Source organism: Phoca vitulina, unplaced genomic scaffold, assembly GCF_004348235.1.
Source record: "Phoca vitulina isolate PV1807 unplaced genomic scaffold, GSC_HSeal_1.0 scaffold10, whole genome shotgun sequence".
Lineage (NCBI taxonomy): Eukaryota > Metazoa > Chordata > Mammalia > Carnivora > Phocidae > Phoca > Phoca vitulina.
In genome coordinates, this window is record NW_022589713.1 from 972630 (window position 1) to 994234 (window position 21605).

The 21605-nt window shown below is 34.8% G+C and overlaps 1 protein-coding gene across 1 annotated transcript in view; it reads right to left on the reverse strand.

The window, feature by feature from the left end:
- RSRC1 (arginine and serine rich coiled-coil 1) overlaps positions 1 to 21605 on the reverse strand; it is a 406135-nt gene that overhangs the window by 8794 nt on the left and 375736 nt on the right. Inside the window, exon 8 of the mRNA XM_032408362.1 lies at positions 1012 to 1118. Within this exon, the coding sequence (XP_032264253.1) occupies positions 1012 to 1118 (107 nt within the window). The remainder of the gene's footprint in view (positions 1 to 1011; positions 1119 to 21605) is intronic.

The window sequence follows — 21605 nt, forward strand, 5'->3', positions numbered from 1 at the left end:
CAAGCAACAAAAGAAATGCTAATAGGAAGACAAAAGGTCAATTTTTGCCTGACTACCTATCAGGTAAGTAAATGTGAAAAAGGACTTGGTGTTAACCATGGTGTGAGAGGCAGATCTCTCCTTGGACTTGTGGGCAGAATCTGGATTGGGACGTTAGTGGAGGATGACTTTGGGAACATGTGTAGAAATAAATAATATTAACCTTAAGCGAGTAACTCCATCTTGAAAAATTGATCTTATGGGGATAATAATGGATATTTACAAACATGTATTAATACTTTCAAGCTTACAACTACTTAAATTATCTAGTGTCAGAGGAAAAAAATAAATGAATTATGATAAATTTGTCAGCAGGATGCCATACAGTCGTTAATATATTTACAGCTGTAGAATATTTTTGAATAAGTGGTAACAATACCATGTCTTTATTACATGTATGTTATTAAAGAATACATGTATCTCACGGTAGAATGCCTTTTCTGACTAAAGGAACAGATTCCTAAAGGTGGTCCTGATAATAATTGAAAGAATACATGCAATATTCAACAGAAATAAAATGCCAATCAAAACTCCTTTTACTGGAGTTGAATAAGTGATACCAATCTGGGCAAAGAGTGCAGACACATGTTACTATTTGGGTAATAATCGGATTGTTAAAGCTCTCTTCTAACTTTTCTCTAGCAGTGTCAATTCAGAAAGTAGATGTAGACACTTGAAAAGAAAACTATATGTTCATGAAATGCATATTACTGCTTTAGAACTGTTGACATTTTACTTTGTCTTCTCAGTGAATTTTAAAATAAAAAATGGCATCAGATATATTTTTACAAGTTAAACTTGAACTGCTTCTCACTGATTCATTCTCTCTCTCTCAATAACACGCTGACACTCGTTCACCCTACTTCATCTATCTGTTAGAAGAAGCACTTACATTTAAGTCAAATCCATTAATAAAGCATCTCCTCAGTGGGATTCTAAAGGCTTATTCATAATGTCTGGATGAAAACTTACCTTTTTGACTTCTTTACTTGATCTGAATGTCTGCTGAACAAAAGAATCACTTTCAATGGCTTCAATTTCTTTTACTCTTTTTACTTGTTCAACCAGGGTGGCTTGGTCTAAAAAAAAAAAAGGGTATGATGTCAGTGTATTTTGGTGTGTAAGCTTGTTAACAACAGTATTCTAAGCAAGGTTCTTTCTTTCTATGAAGTAATTTTATGACTTCTGGAATTTAACTGGATGAAAAGATGTTACAGTTAAGCTCTAATAAAAAACTATTTTCCCCTTGAGATCCACAAATACACATTCCTACACACCAAGTCTCTCACCTAAAACCTAATAAAAGATTGCTGACAAGGTACTGCTATAATGATGCAAGCTAATCTGGGCTAATCTCATGGGAGGGCTTTAAAAATAAAAAAAAAAACTTATTATGGAAATACATATAAAAGGAATTAACAGCACAATGAATCCACCTGCACCCATCACCAGCTTCTATAGTCATGAACTCTGTTACTTATTTATTGATCGTCACTTTATTTTTTTGGGTAGATCTGGAGTACTCAAAAGTACCTCCCAGACATCGTGCCATATCACCCCTAAATATTTAGTAGGCATTTCAGATAAGGACTTAAAAAAAACAAACAGTAATATAACTATAATACCATCTTCACATCCAACAATATTATCAATAATGCCTTAATATCATCTTATAGAGTCCATGTTTAATTTTCACTGATTGTCCAAAAAAAATTTCTTTTTACAGGTAGTTTGTTTGAAACAGGATCCAAACAAGGTCCACACATTAGACTTGGTTGATAAGTATCTTAAATCCCTTTTAATCACTGACAGTCCTCAGGCCCTCCCTTTCATTGCCATTTATTTATTGAAGAGAATGGATCATTTATACTTGAAAATTTTCTACATTCTAGATCTGGATGATTTTATTCTTATGATGTCATTTAACACGTTCCTCTATTCCTCATATTTTGTGTAAACCAATAGTGAGGTGTAGAGGCTAGACAAGATTCAGGTTCGATTTCTTTTGGTCAAGGATACATCATAGGTGATGCTGCATAATTGCCATTACACAGTATCGGGACATGCTTCCCCCAATTTTAAAGATGTTAAGATTGATCAGTGGGTCCAAGGTGATGTCAGCCTGGCCCTATTATAAAGTTCTTCATCAACCATTCACTTAATGTTTTTGGCAGACATTAATGTTTGTTGATTAGATCCATTATTTCATGAGATGTTGCAAAATGGTGATTTTGCAATTCTATTGTTCTCCCCGCATTTATTAGCTTTGATTCCTCTGTTGTGAAGAACTTCCCTTGCTGACTGTAAAGAACAGTCTGTACAGGAAAGGAAGAATAAATGTTTAATTTTTACTTGTCAATTTTGATCCAAAGATGAGCATTATGAGTTCCTGAATATTTATATATTTAACATATTTTACTCCATGTAATCATTTTCATATTTTGTTGCTCAAATTATTCTGCCTTTGGGTAGTGGGGACCTCCTGAAGTTGGCCCTGCATCCTTTTGATATGATCCCTTATAATTAAGGGGTGACAAGAAGTTCTGGGCTCATCTTGTACAGTTCCTGCCCGAGACCTGAAACTAGCTATTTCTCCAAACGGCTCGGACTGCTTTTAGTGGGGAATGATGTTTAAAGACAGTAACTTGGGCACCAGGGGTTTCACTGTTCCTGGATTGTCACTGCTTCTCAGCTTTTTCAGTGGGTGGGACAGGAAATGCATATTTTAAGAAAAAAAAAGTAATACGAGTTCATGCTGATACTATCAAATTAAAGATTAGAGGAATTTTAAAGTCTCTGATTTTATATTTGTATTATCTTTTCTCTCACTTTAAAAATCTTAATGATATGATCAAAAGTACTTACTTGTTTCTCTTAATATGAGAGTCGAGTATGCATTAGTTTCAAAATAAAAAGATTAATATCACTATTAATAAGATGAATTAATACAGTTTAAAATTCCTTTATGGTTCTTTTTATCTCAGGAATTATTCCACTGATGAAATGTCAAAACAGTATACTCTAAAATGACCTAAAATAATTCTCCATGTGATTATGCTACCAACTAGATATCTAGCTAGGTTCAATTTGTTTCAATTCATTTTTGATTTAGATCTTGGTTTTTGTTCTGTTGTCCTTTTGATTAATATTTTTTTATTTGAGTATAGTTCACACACAATGTTACATTAGTTTCAGGTGTACACAACACAGTAATTCAACAATTCTATATGTTATGCTATGCTCACCACAAGTGTAGCTGCCATCACCATAAAATGTTATTATAATACCATTGACTATATTCCCTATACTATACCTTTTGTTCCCACGACTTATTCATTCCATTACTGGAAACCTGTACCTCTCACTCCCCTTCACCCATTTTGCCCATCTCCCAATCCTCCTCCCCTCTGGCAACTGTCAGTTTATTCTCTGTATTTGTAGATATGATTCTGCTTTTTGTTATTCACTTGTTTTGCTTTTTAGATTCCACATGTAAGCGATATCATATGGTATTTTCCTTTTTCTGTCCGACTTATGTCACTTAGCATAATAGCCTCTAGGTTCATCCATGTTGTTGCAAATGGCAAGATTTCATCCCTTTTTAAAACGGCTGAGTAATATTCCAGTGTGTATGTGTGTGTGTGTACACATACCGCATCTTCTTTGCCCATTCACCTATCAGTGGACACTTAGGTTGCTTCCATATCTTGGCTACTGTAAATAATGCTGCAATAGACATAGGGGTCATATATGTTTTTGAATTTGTGTTTTTGTTTTCTTTGGGTAAATACTTAGAAGTGGAATTGTGGAATTACTGGACCATGTGGTAATTCTATTTTTAATTTTTTGAGGAACCTCCATACTGTTTTTCCACAGTGGCTGCACCAATTTACATTCCCACCAAGAGTGCACAAGGGTTCCTTTTTCCTCCATGTCCTTGACAACACTTGTTGTTTCCTGTCTTTAATATTTGCTTTTTAGTTGCATAAAACACGATTCCAAAGTCAAAACACAAAACATCATTCAGAAGAGTCTAGGTTTCCTTTCCTATCCCGTTCTTTCAGTTCTTCCCCCAATCCATAGTTAGCCATTTTTATTAGGTTTCGGTTTTTATCCTTCCTTTGTTTCTTTCTGAAAATATAAGTATACATATTCTCTTCTTTCTTATACAATTAACATACCATACTTTATGTCTTCAATATCACCCTACCCCAGTATAGAGACTTCCCTATTCTATTTTACAGCTGTATAGTTATCTATTTTATGGTTTTATGATAGCTTTTTTCCACCAATGCCTTATAGGTGGTCATTTGAGTTGTTTTCAGTCTTTTGCTTTTCCAGTTATTGCTTTAAGAAATGTATTGTTTCAATTTTTGTTTCTTTTTTTCACATGCTAGGCTGGGAAGGAAAAATGCAACATTATGGTTCACACACTCACTGTTTAAACTCTTGCTCTAAGCTGATATGAATACATAGCTGAATTAGGAGCCACTGTATATTCAACAAGCACCTAAAAATTTTTGGGATTTTAGACTTCATGGACAATAACTAGATTTACATTCTAAGAAACAACCATAAAAAGTGGTTTGACAATAAGGTAGTTGTTTGCATTAAAGTAATTTTTACATCTCTGCAGATCTAAGCTTAAAATGCTAAGTGTTATAAAGAGTATGAAAAGAAATTTGGTTTAATAATCTCAATAAAAATTAACAATTTATGAAAAATCTTTGTTTCAACTTTTGGCCAACTGCAAATTGTAACTATATAGACTTATGCAACCTACAGTTTATTTAGGGGAAAGACAGTCTTCTGGAGATGTGTCCCTGATAGCTCTAACCAGTCCTTTCTCATGTGAAAAATAATGCATAGAATGTTTGGAAGTAATCGCTGCTAGAGCCAACACTCCCAACTTAGGAAGAATATATTTTACAACATAAAAACAAGTACTGTTAGAGTGTCATGGATGAGCAAATAGTTCCACATGCTTTAGAATAAAAGCTCCTGTGGATTTTAATTATGCAATGTACTAATTGAGCCTATAAAATGAGAAGATTCTTTGCCCAGCTAATTTATTAACATGAACATACTCATACCAGTGGATGATATTCTTTATTACTTATATGTATAATAGTGTTAATATGGCAGAGAAAAGTCATAATGGATACCATTCCATGTGATCCAACTTTAATTCGTCAATGTGAAAATACACTTGTTTGTATAGGTCTTAGTTAGTCTCACAATTATTTCACCATCATTAATTCCCAACCAAAAGATAGTATTTCAGACTTCAGGATGATGTCTCATATGTATCAACTATTTGAAGCCTTGGGTTTTTCTCAAACATATTCTCTCATTTGGATTTACAAAGCACATCATTAGTATTAAAAGTCAGAGGTGAGCTCACGAATAGTACTTGATGTCTAAAGCTTATAGTGTTTGCAGCTTCAAATATGGACATACAACCAGCTCCTAATACAAATAAAAGTATTATCACAAAAGCTGGCCCAAGGGCCAGCATGTTTAACAAAATAGCATTGGAGAAATTATAAAGGAAGGAAGGAAAAAGATTAGAGAAAACCAGAACGTTATCTTTGTGTTTCTTTAAAGATCACTTCAGGACTAACAAAGTGACAGGGCAGATAAGAGAAAGCCAGTTTGCCTGACTTACAATGTGAAAATAAACCAACGTAGCTTTTACCTTTCAATGTGGGAAACATTTTACCAGTGATATTTAAATTAAAGAGTAAGAGAGATATTTAAGTTAAAATTTGAAAAATTCATGGGAGGTTTACATTTTTAGTCTTGTAAATAGCTCAGCTTCATGCTGTTTGAAAACAGGCATAAAACATGTTTTAAAGGGCTTCATACTCAAAATTCAAATATCAATGTCCACAAATATAGGTCTTGAATATTATCCTGTCATTTTGGGAAGCAGAATAAAACACATCAATAAGATACAGTAAATTGTTTTAAATTAAGGCTCTTAAGTTTTACATGCCAATTTGTCATTGAAAAATTCTTTACCAATTTTAAGAATAGGAAAAACGTGAATGAAAACTACTCGTCATTTATATGCTTGGCATGAATGCCTAGCATATAAAGTATCTTGTATTCACCAGCCGTGAGGTAAAAATAAAGACAAGGAACAACGTTACTGGGAGAAATCAAAATTATAGGATGTTTTTAAACATTAACATGGTAAACACGAAGGAAAGGTATCTATTAGCATTTCTGATAAACACATTATTGGTAAATAAAATGACTTTCATAAGTAGTTTGTACAATTTCAGTAGAAGGGATACATATTTCATAGTAAAATAAAAAATACTGGAGTCAGAAAGCAAAGTCACCACAGACTAAAAACAATCAATACTAACTCACCGCATGGAAAATCATTTTGTTCCTTTTGTGATAAAAAATTAAAATTAAACATTTTGTTCATTACTGTTGATGTTAACATACAAATTAGGTTCACCAACCATTTCAAGTTATATTTGAAATTTTACATGATACATCTGTTACAGACTTAAAAAATATTATCAAATGATACACAAAGATTAGTTAGTACAGATGTTAAGGTCCAATATAAACCTTTTATTTGAAAAGGCAAAATTTTAATCTATATTCCATTTGTAGACACAAACTACTCTCTAAACTGGCAGCAATGCCAGGCTGAGAACAGCAGGTGGCACTATTACCCAAGATGTAATCATGGGATAACTGCCAACATGCGTTTCATGAAAGGTATCTTACACATGAAAATCTCATCTTCAACTGACTCCTTCTGAATATTAATATTTTATGAATTTCCCCAAAGTTAAAATGCATTTTATGTTACAAAGAGTTTGGGTCAGTTGGCCTCATAGTTATTGAGGTACTCATGCTACTCTTCCAGTAAAAAAATATTTATATACTAATAGTACGGCTATAAATACATGAATAATACAAAAGAATATCTTATTTTCAGTTTAAATTGACTCAAATTTTAGTCAAGAATGGAAACATCCATGAAATTTGTTTATGGTAAAATATCGATACTGAAAGCAAAATAGTCTTTGAAATGTAAAAGCATTTTCAAGTGCTGTTACAAGAATAAAAAAAAGCAAACAACGGATTTGGTCAATAAACAAAGACAGTTACTCAGTAAACTCTATACAAAACCTACCTGGAAAAAGCCACAAAGCTTACTTGAAATTCTAAAGTTACTGTAACAATTTCTCATGAACACAAATTTTAACAAAACACAGCCATTGCTTTCCTTCAAAACAGTACATGTGAAGTAAGTTTTTTTTCCATAAATCATGCAAAGCATATATTACAAATTCATTTAACCTCAACATTTTTAGGTTGTTCATAAGACCCAGATCCCGGGGCACAAATTCCTAGAGCCGATATCCACAAATAACTTGAAAGATGAGAAAACTTCTTAAGTAGAATGTGGCTGGTCTATTGCTGTTCTGGAAGCTGTTAATACAGGACCAGGTTATATATGTCAATGAGGCTCCTGAAGGCTCTAATAACAACCCTCCTTGGATAAGGTCCAAGACAGATTAATCTTATATTAAACTGCTTTCTATATCAAATTAAGTAGTAAGAATAATTTTAATGTGACTGTACTAGTGAAGAGTTTCTGAGAAACATTTTAATAAGTACAGGTGAACTGGGTATCAAACTAGGCTTTATTAAAAACAAAATACACACTGAATACCTCATTTAGCTCCTTTTACCTAAATTGCTCTCACCTTTTCTCAATCTTCCCTATCACCTTCTCTTGCGGCTGGTGAGGAAAAGGCCTCTTCCGTAATTCATTTGGCGCTTAGCATATGTTGCCTTGCACTGATATTAATCTCTTCATTAGTGAAAGCTTCCTGTCCCCAGCTAGAGGGGACGTAACTTTTTGTGTCAACTCCAGGACTCAGTGTTGTATGCTTTATTATTTAGTAAGCAGTCAATAAACTTTTGTTGAAAAACTAAAAATGAAAGGACATTAAAGTAACCATTAAAAAAAATAAAACTTCTTGGGGGGGGGAATGTCAAATTATAAGAAGTTTTTGTAACTTAAAAAATTAAGGATCTTTAAGTGGTTAGTTTTAATAGCTCTGGGTTCAGACTACTGGATAAAACCCTGTCTCTGCTATTTACTAGCTGTGTGATCTTGGGCAAGTGGTTCAAGTTGTAATGGTCTCAGTGTTCTTCTCTGTGGCATGGGAATAAACATCATAGAATAGCTGAGGTTCACTCTCTCTCCTTCCCTCCCTTCCTTTCTCTCTCCTTTCAAATATTTGAGAACATTTAATGCATCAGGCATTGTTCCACATATAAGGGTTTAAAAACAAGTAGAGTTTCTTTCCTCATGAAGCTTATACTTTCATGGGAGAGACAACTAATAAACAGGTAAATGAACAATATAATATCAAGAAAAATAGAGCAGGGTAGAGGGCTAGAAAGGAGAAAGGGAGCTATTTCAGCTGGGATGGGCAGGGAAATCCTCTCTGACACGGCGAATCCAGCAGAGAGAAGAATCCTGTGAAGGATCAAGCCAAGAAAATGTAGGAGATGATACGTGTGCTAGCACAGGGTAAGGAAACAGTAAAAGCACTTAATAAATGACAGACTAGTAATAGTACTAGAGTGCTAATTTAGTCATAGTAGTAAAGACATGGAAGTTGCCTAAAAAGGTTACAACTGAGAAACTTCTCAATTTCTGGCCACATGGTTTCAGGCTGGCAACCTTTTTTTGAGTTCAGCCAGGTAATACTGGCTTTAGCTCACACCTTCTGTGGCATCGCCTGTGGTGTGGCAGGGCCGGGAAAGACTGGAAGAGAAGGCACAAAAGGCCCAGCTGAGTTTTATCACAAGCCAAGACACTGGAGTCCATCCTGACTCACTGAAGGCTGCAGGTTGAATGGGGGAGCAGTGTTTCACGGGCACATGGCCTCCCAGCTTCCAGTGATTCGAGATGGGAGGCCCTGCGGCTTCCTAATGGTGTCTAATAACACAAACTCCCCAAAATAGTAGTTGTGTGGTAGAAATGGGGTTATAAAGCAAACGTATTTTACTTTAGTGTCTGTAACTCTACAGACATTTTGTTCTCATCATCAATATCCTGGAATGCCTTTCCAGTGAGGAAGGTCACAAAGGCTAATTTTTCATAAGGTTGTTGAAAAGGCCAGATGAGCTGTTCTGGTGGAAGGAGTAGTAATCCCAGCAGCAACAGAAGCTTACATTTATGGCACTCTGCATGAAGCACTTCACATGGATTACCTCAGTTAACTCTCATAACCATGACAGGTAGTCCTATTATTGTTCTCATTGTACAGATGAGAAACTAAGGCAAAGTAATGTGGTCAAGGTCACATAACTAGTTGGTGGTAGAAATGGGGGATCCAGTCACTGTGATCTAGTCATTAATGCCGCGTCAAATAAGTTCTTTACCCGCACCTGTCAACAGATTATTTTTTCCCTCTTTTCCATCCATTTACTAGAAATAATAAGTGTTCTTGGGATTGTTCTTATTCTGCACTGTAATGCTTATTCATTCAATACAATCTAGCTTTATTTGTAGAGAAGATGCCATAAATATTATCTTGGTCTTCTGGCATTATCTTGAGCTAGGTTACAAACGATATTTTTAGAAGCTTACCCATTTGAAAAAGTTTTGAAAGAATTATGTATGTCACATCCCCAAAACTTTTATTAATATATTAAAAAATAAATTTTTAGAGAACCTGCATTCTTTCCCTTAAGCCTGAAAACAACCTGAGCAGCAAATTACCACTTTAGAGTTGTTATTGACTGTGTAGCAACTATTGTTGCAAAACACTAGAATGGCTTCTGTAAATTTGGCTAAACCAATAACCACTATAATCTACTACAAAGACCATTGCCTTATGCTTGTTTCAAGTGTAACAAACATGGGTAGTGAAATCCACTTTAATAGAGTGGTAAGAAATAATAACTCCCACAAAGCTAAAGCTACTGGAAGCTTTCTTATTTTAACAGGCCTGAAGAAAGGAATATAATTCAAGCATACCAGATTAACAGGGCAGAATACAGAATCTGAAGTCGCTGTTTGCTGTCCATTTTCATTCTAGAATTCTTATTGACTCTAATTAAAATTCTGGAGATGGAAGAGTTGTATGTTTCTAAAGAACTTGCAGTGAATGCTGTCTGCCAGCCATCTCCAAACACCCCATAACCACACACAACTTGCCTGTCAGGAGAGCTAATGCAGACATCGCAGGGCACACCACATTTGTCACTGTGGCTAATATCAGAGATACGCAGCTCTTTTTTCTTAGCACACAAAAGCAAGATATGTAATTCAATGCTCAATTTACCCTTGTCTCGCAGGAGATTTTTCCCCGCTAATTGATAGAAATTAAGCCATTAATCAAGCCACTAGCCATCATTCAAACCAGAGAAGATGAATACAAACTTTCATCATAACCACCTTCCCCATTTTAGTGTTCATTAGCATTAATTTTTAATGCAATTATGCTATTCTTTTACGCTGAGCTCATAAATTACTGCTCTTTTGTTGCTGGCTGGCCTTGTAAAATCCAAACTAATGCTTTGTGCTCTGATCTTAAAGGCAATTACTAGGTTCTTCTATCTTTTATATCTTTGCATCCCCAATAACCTTTATATATAACGAACACCCATGACTGACTATGCCTGTTTGTTTTTTTAATGCCTCTAAATAAATCTTTGTGAACATATAAATGTAGTCAAATGTATCTACAATAAACATATATATGTATACACACACACCACATACATTATAAAATATAGATGTTAATATAAAAATAAGATCTCATAAATTCATATGGTAGTTCAGGTTCAAATACAGTAAAACATGATTAAAATGTAATGCATCATTGTATTAAAGTTATAATTTTAAAACAAATGAAAGAAAATAGGAACATTAATAGCAGCTGACTATTATACATATATGTAAGGGTCAAACAACTACTAAAAAAAAGAATAACTATGGCATATCAAAATCCCTTAGTTCTTTACCTAGGGTTAATGTTTTATGTTTAAATCCTTACTTAAAAAATTTGTTTTGAAACCTGGAAATGAATGAGATGAAAATGAAGAGTACTGGAAGATTAAAAGAACCATTTATCCAAAAGTGCGTTTATAATTGCATGTAAAAGAACTTCACAGTCTTATATTTTGCAAAGCAGATGCATCAGTTTATATGAGGATGACACTAGTAAAAAGACAGATTTTCCAGACACAAATACTGAACCCAGAGGCAGCAATCCACTTCTTCCTCCAACCCAGAGAAAGTCAAAAGTTGTACTCCCCTTATGGTCCCCCAAAAGCACTGGTTATGCTCACCCCTAGGTGCAGAGGAGATAAAACAAACAAACAAAAACAAAGCCAACAAAAACCCTGCAACTCTCTTCTTATATCAACCTAGTAATGCCTTTGCCTTTGTTTGCAAGTTGTTATGTTCTGGCTGCCCACTAGCTAGAGAAAGGATGCATATGTGGCATTAAGATTAATGAAATAAAACTTATTGGGGGAATAAAACTTAATGGGAAAATATCAGAAGCACTGGTGTTGGTGCCAGCCAGTCACCTTCTGGAGTGGTGCAGCTGCTGCCTACCCCTAACACCAGGGGACTGGGATAGGGAGTAGAGTGTACTCAGGAATCTTCTACCAAAAAAAAAAGGGGGGCGGTTTGAATCATTAACATAGGGTATCTTCTGTCTCCTCTCATGGCTAGTTCTTTATTTGATTTCTTCTTTAATAGAAAGTTACACATGGACTAGAAGCAGTGGGGCTTAAATCTGCAAGGACTTGGATTCTTTCCACCAAGGGACTTGCTCTGCCAGGATAAGCAGACAGTCTCAACTCAAGTCTTTTGTGATCTGTTCCTTTATGATGTCAGAAGCAAGTAGGTAACTAACATATTGTATTTGGACATTAAAGTTGTCAATAAAAAGTTGTGAGTTCTAAGACCTCTTCTTATAAGCATTTTGTGTTAGGCTTCATAAGCTTATAGAAAATAGTCCATGGCTCCACATGCCTTAATTTCCTTAACACATTAAAAAAAATGTTGGGGTTCAGAAACAAATTGAAATTAATTCAGCCAATATGTATTTAGTGCCTATATCTGCCAGGTGCTGGAGACTTTTGGCTGAAATGACATCTTTTTTTATTCTGAAACAGATATAATTTTTGGTAATAATATCCCCATTTTTCAAATACAGCATTTGATACTCTCAAAGTTTAAGAGGTACCAAAAGAGGCAGAGTTGGAATATGAAACCAAGTCTTTGTACTTCATATTCTATATGGTTCTTGTTGAACCAGGTTTCTTCTTAGCTTTTGAATCTGATAACCTTACATGATGAAGAGTTATGATTGTTTATGCTTATTTTACATGCTTATCAAATTTATATGCAATTTTGATCTTTTTAAAAAGATTTTATCTATTTATTTTAGAGAGAGAGCGAGAGAGGGAGCAGGGGGAAGGGCAGAGGGAGAGGGAGAGAATCTCAAGCAGACTCTGTGCTGAGCACAGAGCCTGGTGGGGGGCTCAATTCCATGAGCCTGAGATCATGACCTGAGCCAAAATCAAGAGCCAGATGTTTAACCGACTAAGCCACTCAGATGCTCCTCAATTTTGATCTTTTAAACAGAGATGGGGTAGGGAGAATGGTAGTGAACAGTAGAAGATATTAATTTCTTTTTCTTAAAAGCAGAGTATTTCGCTATATTAATGAAGTGCAGCATATAAAATCATTGCATTTAAAGAAACCCAGTATGGGTTAGTCTGTATTTTCTAGAATTTCATACAAATGGTATACTCTTTCATGTCTGATGTTTTTCACTTAGGATGTTTTTGTAATATAGCTCTGTGTTATTGGGTAGATCTGTTGTTTGTTCCTTTCATCACTGGTAGAATTCTGTTACATGAATAATCACAAATTGTGATTGTGATAATCACAATCCATTAACCTGTTGATAGACATTTGGGTTGTTTCCAGTTTCTGGCTTTTGAGAATAAAGTTACTATAACATTTATGTAAAGTCTTTGTGTATTTTCACTTCTCTTGGGTAAATATATAATATTGGAATGGCTGGATTATATGTATTTCGATTATATTGTATTTCTCTGATGACTAATGATATTGAGCATTTTGTAATACACTACTGACCATTTATTTCTTTTTTTAAGATCTTTATTTTTATATTTTATATTTACTTGAGAGAGAGTGAGAGAGAACAAGAGGTGGGGAGGGGAAGAGGGAGAGAGAGAGAGAGAGAGGAGACTCCCCGCTGAGCAGGAAGCCTGATGCAGGGCTCGATCCCAAGACTCAGAGATCATGACCTGAGCTGAAGGCAGATGCTATAGACCGACTGAACCACCCAGGTGCCCCTGACCATTCATTTCTTTTTAAAATTGTTTCAAATCTTTTGTTCATTATTTAACTGGGTTGTCTGTCTTATTATTGAGTTACAATAATTCTTTATCTATACTGAATATAAATCCTTTGTCAATATATATTGCCAATATTTTCTTCCATTCTGTGACTTGACTTTTTGTTCTTTATGATGTCTACCAAAGAGCAAAACTTTTTTTTTTAATTTTTATTTTTTAAAGATTTTATTTATTTATTTGAGAGAGAGAGAGAAAATCCCAAGCAGACCCCACACTGAGCGCAGAGCCCAACATGGGGCTCAATCCCAGGACCCCGAGATCATGAGCTGAGTTGAAATCAAGAGTCGGATGCTTAGCCAACTGAGCCACTCAGGCGCCCCAAAGAGCAAAACTTTTTAATTAAAAATAGTCCAGTTTATTATTTTTAAAATTTTGTGCTTTTTGTGTCTATCAAACAAATATTTGCCTACCTCAAGGTTGCAAAGATTTTCTCCTATATTTTCTTCTAGCTCTATAATACATTTCAAGCTAATTCTTATGTATGGTGTGAGATAAGTGTCATTGTTTCTTTTCCCCATAAGGATATCCAGTTTTTCAGCACCATTTATTAAAAAGACTTTCCTTTCCCCACTGAATTGCCTTGGTAGTTCTGTTGAAAATTAATTGGCCATATATGCAAAGGTTAATTTCCGGTCTCTCTAGTCTGCTCCATTTATCTATATGTCTATCTTTACAGTAATCCACAGTCTTAATTACTGTAATTTTATAGTAAATCTTGAAATTAGGGAGTATAAATCATAGGATTTTGTTCTTTTAAAACACTGCTTTAATTTTATTTGCATTTTAAATAAAATTGATTCTTAGTAGAAACTTTGCATTTATTTGTTATTTGCATTTTAAATAAAATTGATTCTTAGTAGAAACTTTGCTCCTAACACTTTATGTTGAATTTTAGCATTAGGATGCAAAATGTAATATATAATGAAATTCAGTTTCAGGAGTAAGTTGAAATACAAATGATTAATAAAATCAGACACTCTCCAAATACTAGTTTGTTAGGTACAAAACTTAAAAAAAGAAAACAATTGCCAATTACTTAAATCAACTTCAAAAATAGTTTTTGGGATCAAGTTGTAAAAATGTTATTTATTACCAAGAGATACTGCAATGTTAAATTTTTATTTCTTCTGATTTTAGAGTAAAAAATTGAGCCACATTCATATTACTTTATAAAGGAGTTGCTACATAAGAAGAGTTTAAATGACTAAATGTTGATGGCCAAATTTTTTGTTTTGTTTTGTTTTTTAGGTAAAGAATGTAGCCTGGAAAATGTATTCAGGTGGAACTGATTAAAGAAAAATCAGAAGGGAGAATAAAGGATGACAGACCAATAGAAGAGGCAAGTGTTTCAGGGGACTTGTAAGGAACCAAGGGTGAGTGCATGTGTTTAAGAGTCTGAACTACTTGGAGAAATTCTACCTGTTCAGGGAAAAGAAATGGGGCATCTAGACCCAAATCAAATGGATGAATAATCTCTACTTCGCAAACTATCATCCTTATAAGAAGCAACAAACCTACACATCCTAAACTGAACTCTGATGTCTGTAATTATAATCTTCTTTCTGTTTGGTCCATCATTTTGACAATACTTTGTTCTCCTTACAGTCTTACCCTTCAAATAAATGCAAATAAGATTCTTGGCTTTTAATTAAGAAAAGCCCTAACTGCCACATTATCTATATTATTTAAGTATAGGTAATCATAAATCTATATTACTAAAGTAAACTCTGTATGTTTCTGTATGTTCCAATACATACAGAAAAAAAAAATATTCTGGTGAGATAGCCTAATGATTCAGTTTTTTTTTTTTTTAAGATTTTATTTATTTATTTGACAGAGAGAGACACAGCGAAGAGAGCGAACACAAGCAGGGGGAGTGGGAGAGGGAGAAGCAGGCTTCCCGCTGAGCAGGGAGCCCGATGCGGGGCTCGATCCCAGAACCCTGAGATCATGACCTGAGCCGAAGGCAGACGCTTAACGACTGAGCCACCCAGGTGCCCATGATTCAGTTTTTTAAACTGTACTTTAAGAAAAAAGAGGGTAGCAAACATTTAAGTTGAAAAATCTCACATCAGTAATGATCATAACCTTGACAAAAATGGAGAAAAGTTTCCACATTTTAACCTGCTTCTAATACATTATGATTTCAATAAAGCATACCATAGCATAATTCTCACATTTGCCACATTAAATTGAGACCTATATAGAGCCATTCAGATCGAGGAGGAGCAGAGTATAAACAAAGAATTCAGGAATTAACAAATGGGAAATGAGATATATATTTTAGCCCATGACTCTACGACAGAAATCAGCTATAGGAACAAGGTCATATTAATATTAACCATTCATTTGCTTCTAATAGTATTTTTTCATGACAAACACAATGTTTTAAGTTATAAAGTTACAAAATAGTAGGCAAGTCCAGCTCTACTTACTGGTGAAGTAAGTGACTGTGAAAATTAGCACTGTAAGATCTAGCTTCACAACAAACTCTATTATCTTGGACAAGTATTCCCATTAAATTTCCATCTTCTCTTCCAAATTAAGGTATGGTATCTACTAAAGTACAAATATGAACTCTGGATAGAAGAAACACTTCAGCACAGAGAAGCTTATCATTCCATAGAAGAGAACAGTGCCCTGCAGGACCAATAAATTGGGGGAAAGGAAAAATCCAGAAGTATGAGGAACTGATGGGAAGATCAGGATTGTCTGGGAGCTAAACCTTGGAAATAAGGTAAGACAAGGGGTTCTGAAGACGTGTGCAAAGGGGGCAGGACAAGAAAGGGAAGGGAGATGGTGACAGAACATTTATAATAGTTCTGAGCTTCACATGCAGAGCTTTCAATTACAGCCCAGTATGGGAGGACAGTGGCTCTAGGACAAATCTCTAACTAGAGGAACATAATTTCTGAATAATCTATTCTTTATACATTTTAATTCTTATGGATCCACATCAACTACTAACATTTGATGAGTGTTCTAAAGATCTCTGATCTTTGGGAAAGGGGAGATGGCAGTGTTAGCGGCAATCAGTCTATGGTATCTCAAAATCTTGAGCAGAAAAATCTATAATGGTTCCATAGAAGTGGAGAAATTTATAAATCTAAGAGGCTTATAACCTTAAGAAGGTATCTGTGCCAGTTTGTAGCATCTGTAACTGGAATAACCAGGGCATATTATTTATGTTGGATGTAAGTAAACCTTAAGTAAAAAATTTAAGAATAAAATATAAACTTTATATACACACATATACACATACATGCGTAAACACTTCCAGGCCTACTTAAACTCATTTAATAATCACAAAACTGATATTGTATAACAATATTAGTACTAAAAATAAACTTTGAAAATGAAACACTATAAATCCACAATTAATTTAAAACATTTCAAGAAGAGTTTTTACAGGCTGACTCAGGGCTTGATCCTGGCAGCCAGATGGACATAGGAGGTCAATAATCCAGAAGCAATGAGACAGTGATTAGTCAGACCATAAAACAAGTCCCTGGAAGCAATTATTGTCCAACACGTCAGAAAGCTAATTGACCAAAATAGTCAGAAAATGGATTTAAAAGTTTCAGTATCTCCCTGCTATCCCCTTTCTAAAAATCTTTTTTAGTAAACATTCTATAAAAGCCAGTTACTACTTCAAACAATAATTACTCACTGCTAAAAGTCTTTGTTCAAAATAGACGACTGAAGAAAGGTCCCTCTAAACAAGCCAAGTTATTTGTTCCTAAATTCTTTATGTCTATCAAGTCAGACATACTGCAAAGCTGTAAGCTCTAAGAAAATCTCATCTGGTCCAAAAGGTTATCAATCATCCTCAAATTCTGCTACAAAACAGCAATGAACAGCACGAATTAAGGAATCAAACATTTTGTTTGAAAGTCTAACAAGAATAGTGTTCGGATCACACTAAGCATTCACAAGGAATCTAGTAGGTATTTGTTGAATGGTCAGCTGAACACAGGCTACTGTAACTAAAGAATGTGGTTTTCCTATATTGGGGAAGGAAGCTCTTTAAAGATTCTTTCTTTTAATTTTGGGAAAATGGCAGATACTTGTTTATTGCTCTCAAGAATTTCTAGATAGTACTTAAAAGCTACTTTTTCATTGTCCTTGAAACTACTAAATGATGACCTTTATAGGAGCAGGATTATATTTCCATTTCTACTCCTACCCATCATTCATTATAAGTAACCACTTCCTTAGTCTTGATATATTTTTCATTTGGTTTCCATGACACCATATGCTCCTCATTTTCCTTCTCCTCAGTGGCCACAATCTTCATTTTCTTATACTGGCTCGGTGCCCCAATGTTCAGTTTGGACCACTTCCTCTTTTTTCTTTTTTTTTTTTTTTAAAGATTTTATTTATTTGACAGAGAGAGAGAGCACAGGCAGGCAAAGTGGCAGGCAGAAAAGCAGGCTCCCCGCTGAGCAGAGAGCCCTATGTGGGGCTTGATCCCAGGACCCCGGGATCATGACCTGAGCCAAAGCAGACACTTAACTGACTGAGCCACCCAGGCACCCCTCACTTGCTCTTTTCTATCTTTATTTTCTCTCTAGGTGATCCATAGCTATAAAAACCATTTACATGCTAACGACCCTCACATCTTTAGGTCTAGTCTTGACATCTTTACCAAACTCCAGACCTTGATTTTTCTCTCTTACCCCCTTTATTTATTTATTTATTTATTTATTTATTTTTAAAGATTTTATTTATTTTGAGAGAGACAGAGAGTGAGCGAGAGACAGAGCACAAGCCAGGGGGAGCGGCTGAGGGAGAAGCAGGCTCCCCGATGAGCAGGGAGCCCAATGCATGACTAGATCTCAGGACCTGGGATCATGACCTGAGCCGAAGGCAGAAGCTTAACTGACTAAGCCAGCCAGGCACCACTCTTACCCCCTAAATTTAAACTATCACTTTTCATTGGCTTCCTATCACATTTAGAATAAAATTCAAAGTCCATACTCTTACTTACAAAATCCTATAAAATCCTACATAATCTGGCTCCTCCTACTAAGTTCTTCAACCAAATCTCTAACCCTTGCCCTAGCCACACTGGCCTTCCTTGTGGTTCTTAAGCATTCTAAACTTGCTTCTGCCTTAGGATATTTATAGAAGCTGTTCCCTCCACCTAGAATGCTCTTTTCATAGCAAGTCTCTTCTTGTTCAGATTTAATTTAAATGCCAGCTCTTCAGGGAGGCCTTTCCAGAGCACTCAGTCCAAAGCAGTCACTAGTCATTCTCTAGTACATCAAGAGAGAGTAGAGAAATGACTCAATTGTGAGGCTATTACGGGAATTTAGGCAAAGCTGATGACTACTCCGATCAGGTGGGAACTGAGAGTTGTTTTAAACATAATGAACGTTGACATGCTTTTTTTAAAAAAAAAGTCTCCAAGTCTGGAGTTCAGAAGAGAAAATCTAGGTTGAAGATATAAATTTGGAAGTAACAAAAGCGTATACAAGCACTTACTCCAATGGAAAATGACAAATTCACCTAGGGACAAAGGTTATAGAGAGAAAAGAACTGAATTCCAGTGAATGCCAATACATGCAGATTGGGTAGAAAGAAGAGACAGGGCTAGCCAGGACTGGCAGGAAAATCAGGTAAATATTATAATGCCATATAAAGTGAAAAGGACACATTTCAAGAAGACTAGTATGGTGAGTTGTGCTGAACGCTGCTGCAAGGTTGAATATGATGAGAAAAATTCCACTAGATCTGGCAAATTAGAGAGTATTGGTATTTTGAAAAAAAGGAGTTTTAATGGAGTGATGTGGTAAGTTACCTTAGAGAAAGATGATGTTTAAATAAAAACTCCTATTTCCTAGATAATGGAAGATAAGGTTCTCTAAATGATACTTGCACTGAACACAACAACGAATAATACTAGACAGAATATTTTTAAAAATCAAATTAAATGTATTGTTGAGATCACATGAGGTAAGGAATCCACAAAGACCAAAAGTCAACAGTTCTAGTTGTCCTCTAACTCATAACAAAATTGAACCATTTGCAAAAAACTTTTTAATAAACACTAGGTTCAGAAAGCTTTACAGCAAAATTCTACCAAACCTTCAAGGACAAGATAATTTGATGTCACCCAAATTGACTTCCTAACTCATTTTATTAGGATAGCATAAATTTGCTTTCAAAACTAGTCAAGAACAGTACAAAATGGAAAAATTACAGAAATCATGAATGCAGATGCAAAAAGAGTAAACGAATGAAAACAATACACACACACATACACAAACATACACACATATAAATGTATAATTCATATATATACAAATGAAATCCAGGAATGTAAAAAAAGATAATATATCATAATCGTGTTGAATTAATTCTAGGACCGCAGATTTGGTTCAGCATTAAAAAATATGTTAATGTAATTCATAAAATTGTCTGATTAAAGGAGAAAAACTAAACTAAAAAACTAAAGTCTTCAACAAAATTCAACATTTATTTGAGATTAGAAACAAACACGGGAAAGGAAGGAAACATCTCTAACATGAAAAAGGGACTCTACTTCCCCCTCCCCCACTAAACCAAACCAAACTGAAAAAGGTTAAGGTTAATATCATACTTAATGGTACGATGTTAAAAAACATATCCTTATGTCCACAAACAGGATAAACATACTAGCTATCATCATTTCTATTAGGTACTGGTGGTCCTAGTCAGTGCAATAAAATTAAAACAAGGAAACAAATGATATAACAATTAGGAAGAAACATAAAGGTGACTATTAATAAATAAAATGACTGTCTGTAGAGAAAACCCAAAAGTACCTACAGATAATTTGTTAGTTAAGTACAAAACTAATTTTTAAGAATTGACTGCACTTGTGTACATCAGCCATGAGCAGAAAATATAATTTTTTAAAAGATACTATTTTAATAGCATAAAAATATAATGTAGACCTAAGAATAAATCCAAAGAGTGATACGCTAGTCCATTAGGGACAAAATTGTGAAAGTTTACTAACAGACACTAAAGAAGACCTGAGTAAGGGGCGCCTGGGTGGCTCAGTTGTTAAGCGTCTGCCTTCGGCTCAGGTCATGATCCCAGGGTTCTGGGATCGAGCCCCGCATCAGGCTCCCTGCTCTGCGGGAAGCCTGTCTCCCTCTGCCACTCCCCCTGCTTGTGTTCCCTCTCTGCCACTCCCCCTGCTTGTGTTCCCTCTCTCACTGTGTCTCTCTCTGTCAAATAAATAAATAAAATCTTAAAAAAAAAGACCTGAGTAAGTATGCAGAGCTATACCATGTTCAAAGATAAAAAGATACAATACCATAAAGATATCATTTCTTACCAAGTCTATGGATTCAACATAATTTCCATAAAAATCCCAGCATATCAAATGGTCAGTCTATTCATTTATCAATTTAGTGAATCTCAAAAAATACATTCTCAAATGTATATGGAAAAGTAAAGATTAAAAATAACCAAAATATTCATACAGAGAAAAATGAGCTGGGTGACTTGTCTTACCAGACATCATGATTTATTATAAAGCTAGTAATTAATACATACACTATTAGTGTAGGGATAATTAATTTGATCAAGCAGGACATACAGCAGGACAGAGAAGCCAGAAATATTCTACACACATTGAGAAGCTTGGTTGATGAAGGAGCTGGCATTGTAGTTCAGGAGGGAAAAAGAGAGAGTATTCAATAATGATGTTGGACTAAACAGTTACCCATATGAAAAAAAACTGGGACCCCTAAAGTGCACCATGAACAAAAATCAATTCCTGGTGGATTAAAGATTTAACCGTGAAAGACAAAATTTTTAGAAGACAGTGTAGGAGAATATGTGTAAGACCTTGAATTAGGGAAGAATTTATAGAACAGGACATAAAAAAGTAGAGAACATAAAAGGAAGGATTGATAAACTCAAATACATAAAAACTAAGACCTACTGAGAAGGATATCTATAACACAATAGTTGACAAAAAATTTGAAATTCTGAAACCAATAGAAAAATGCATTAAAAACCTGAATAGGCATGTCACAGATGAAGAAATACCAATGACCAACACATACTTTAGAAGAAACTCAACTCCGTTGGTAATCTTGGAAATG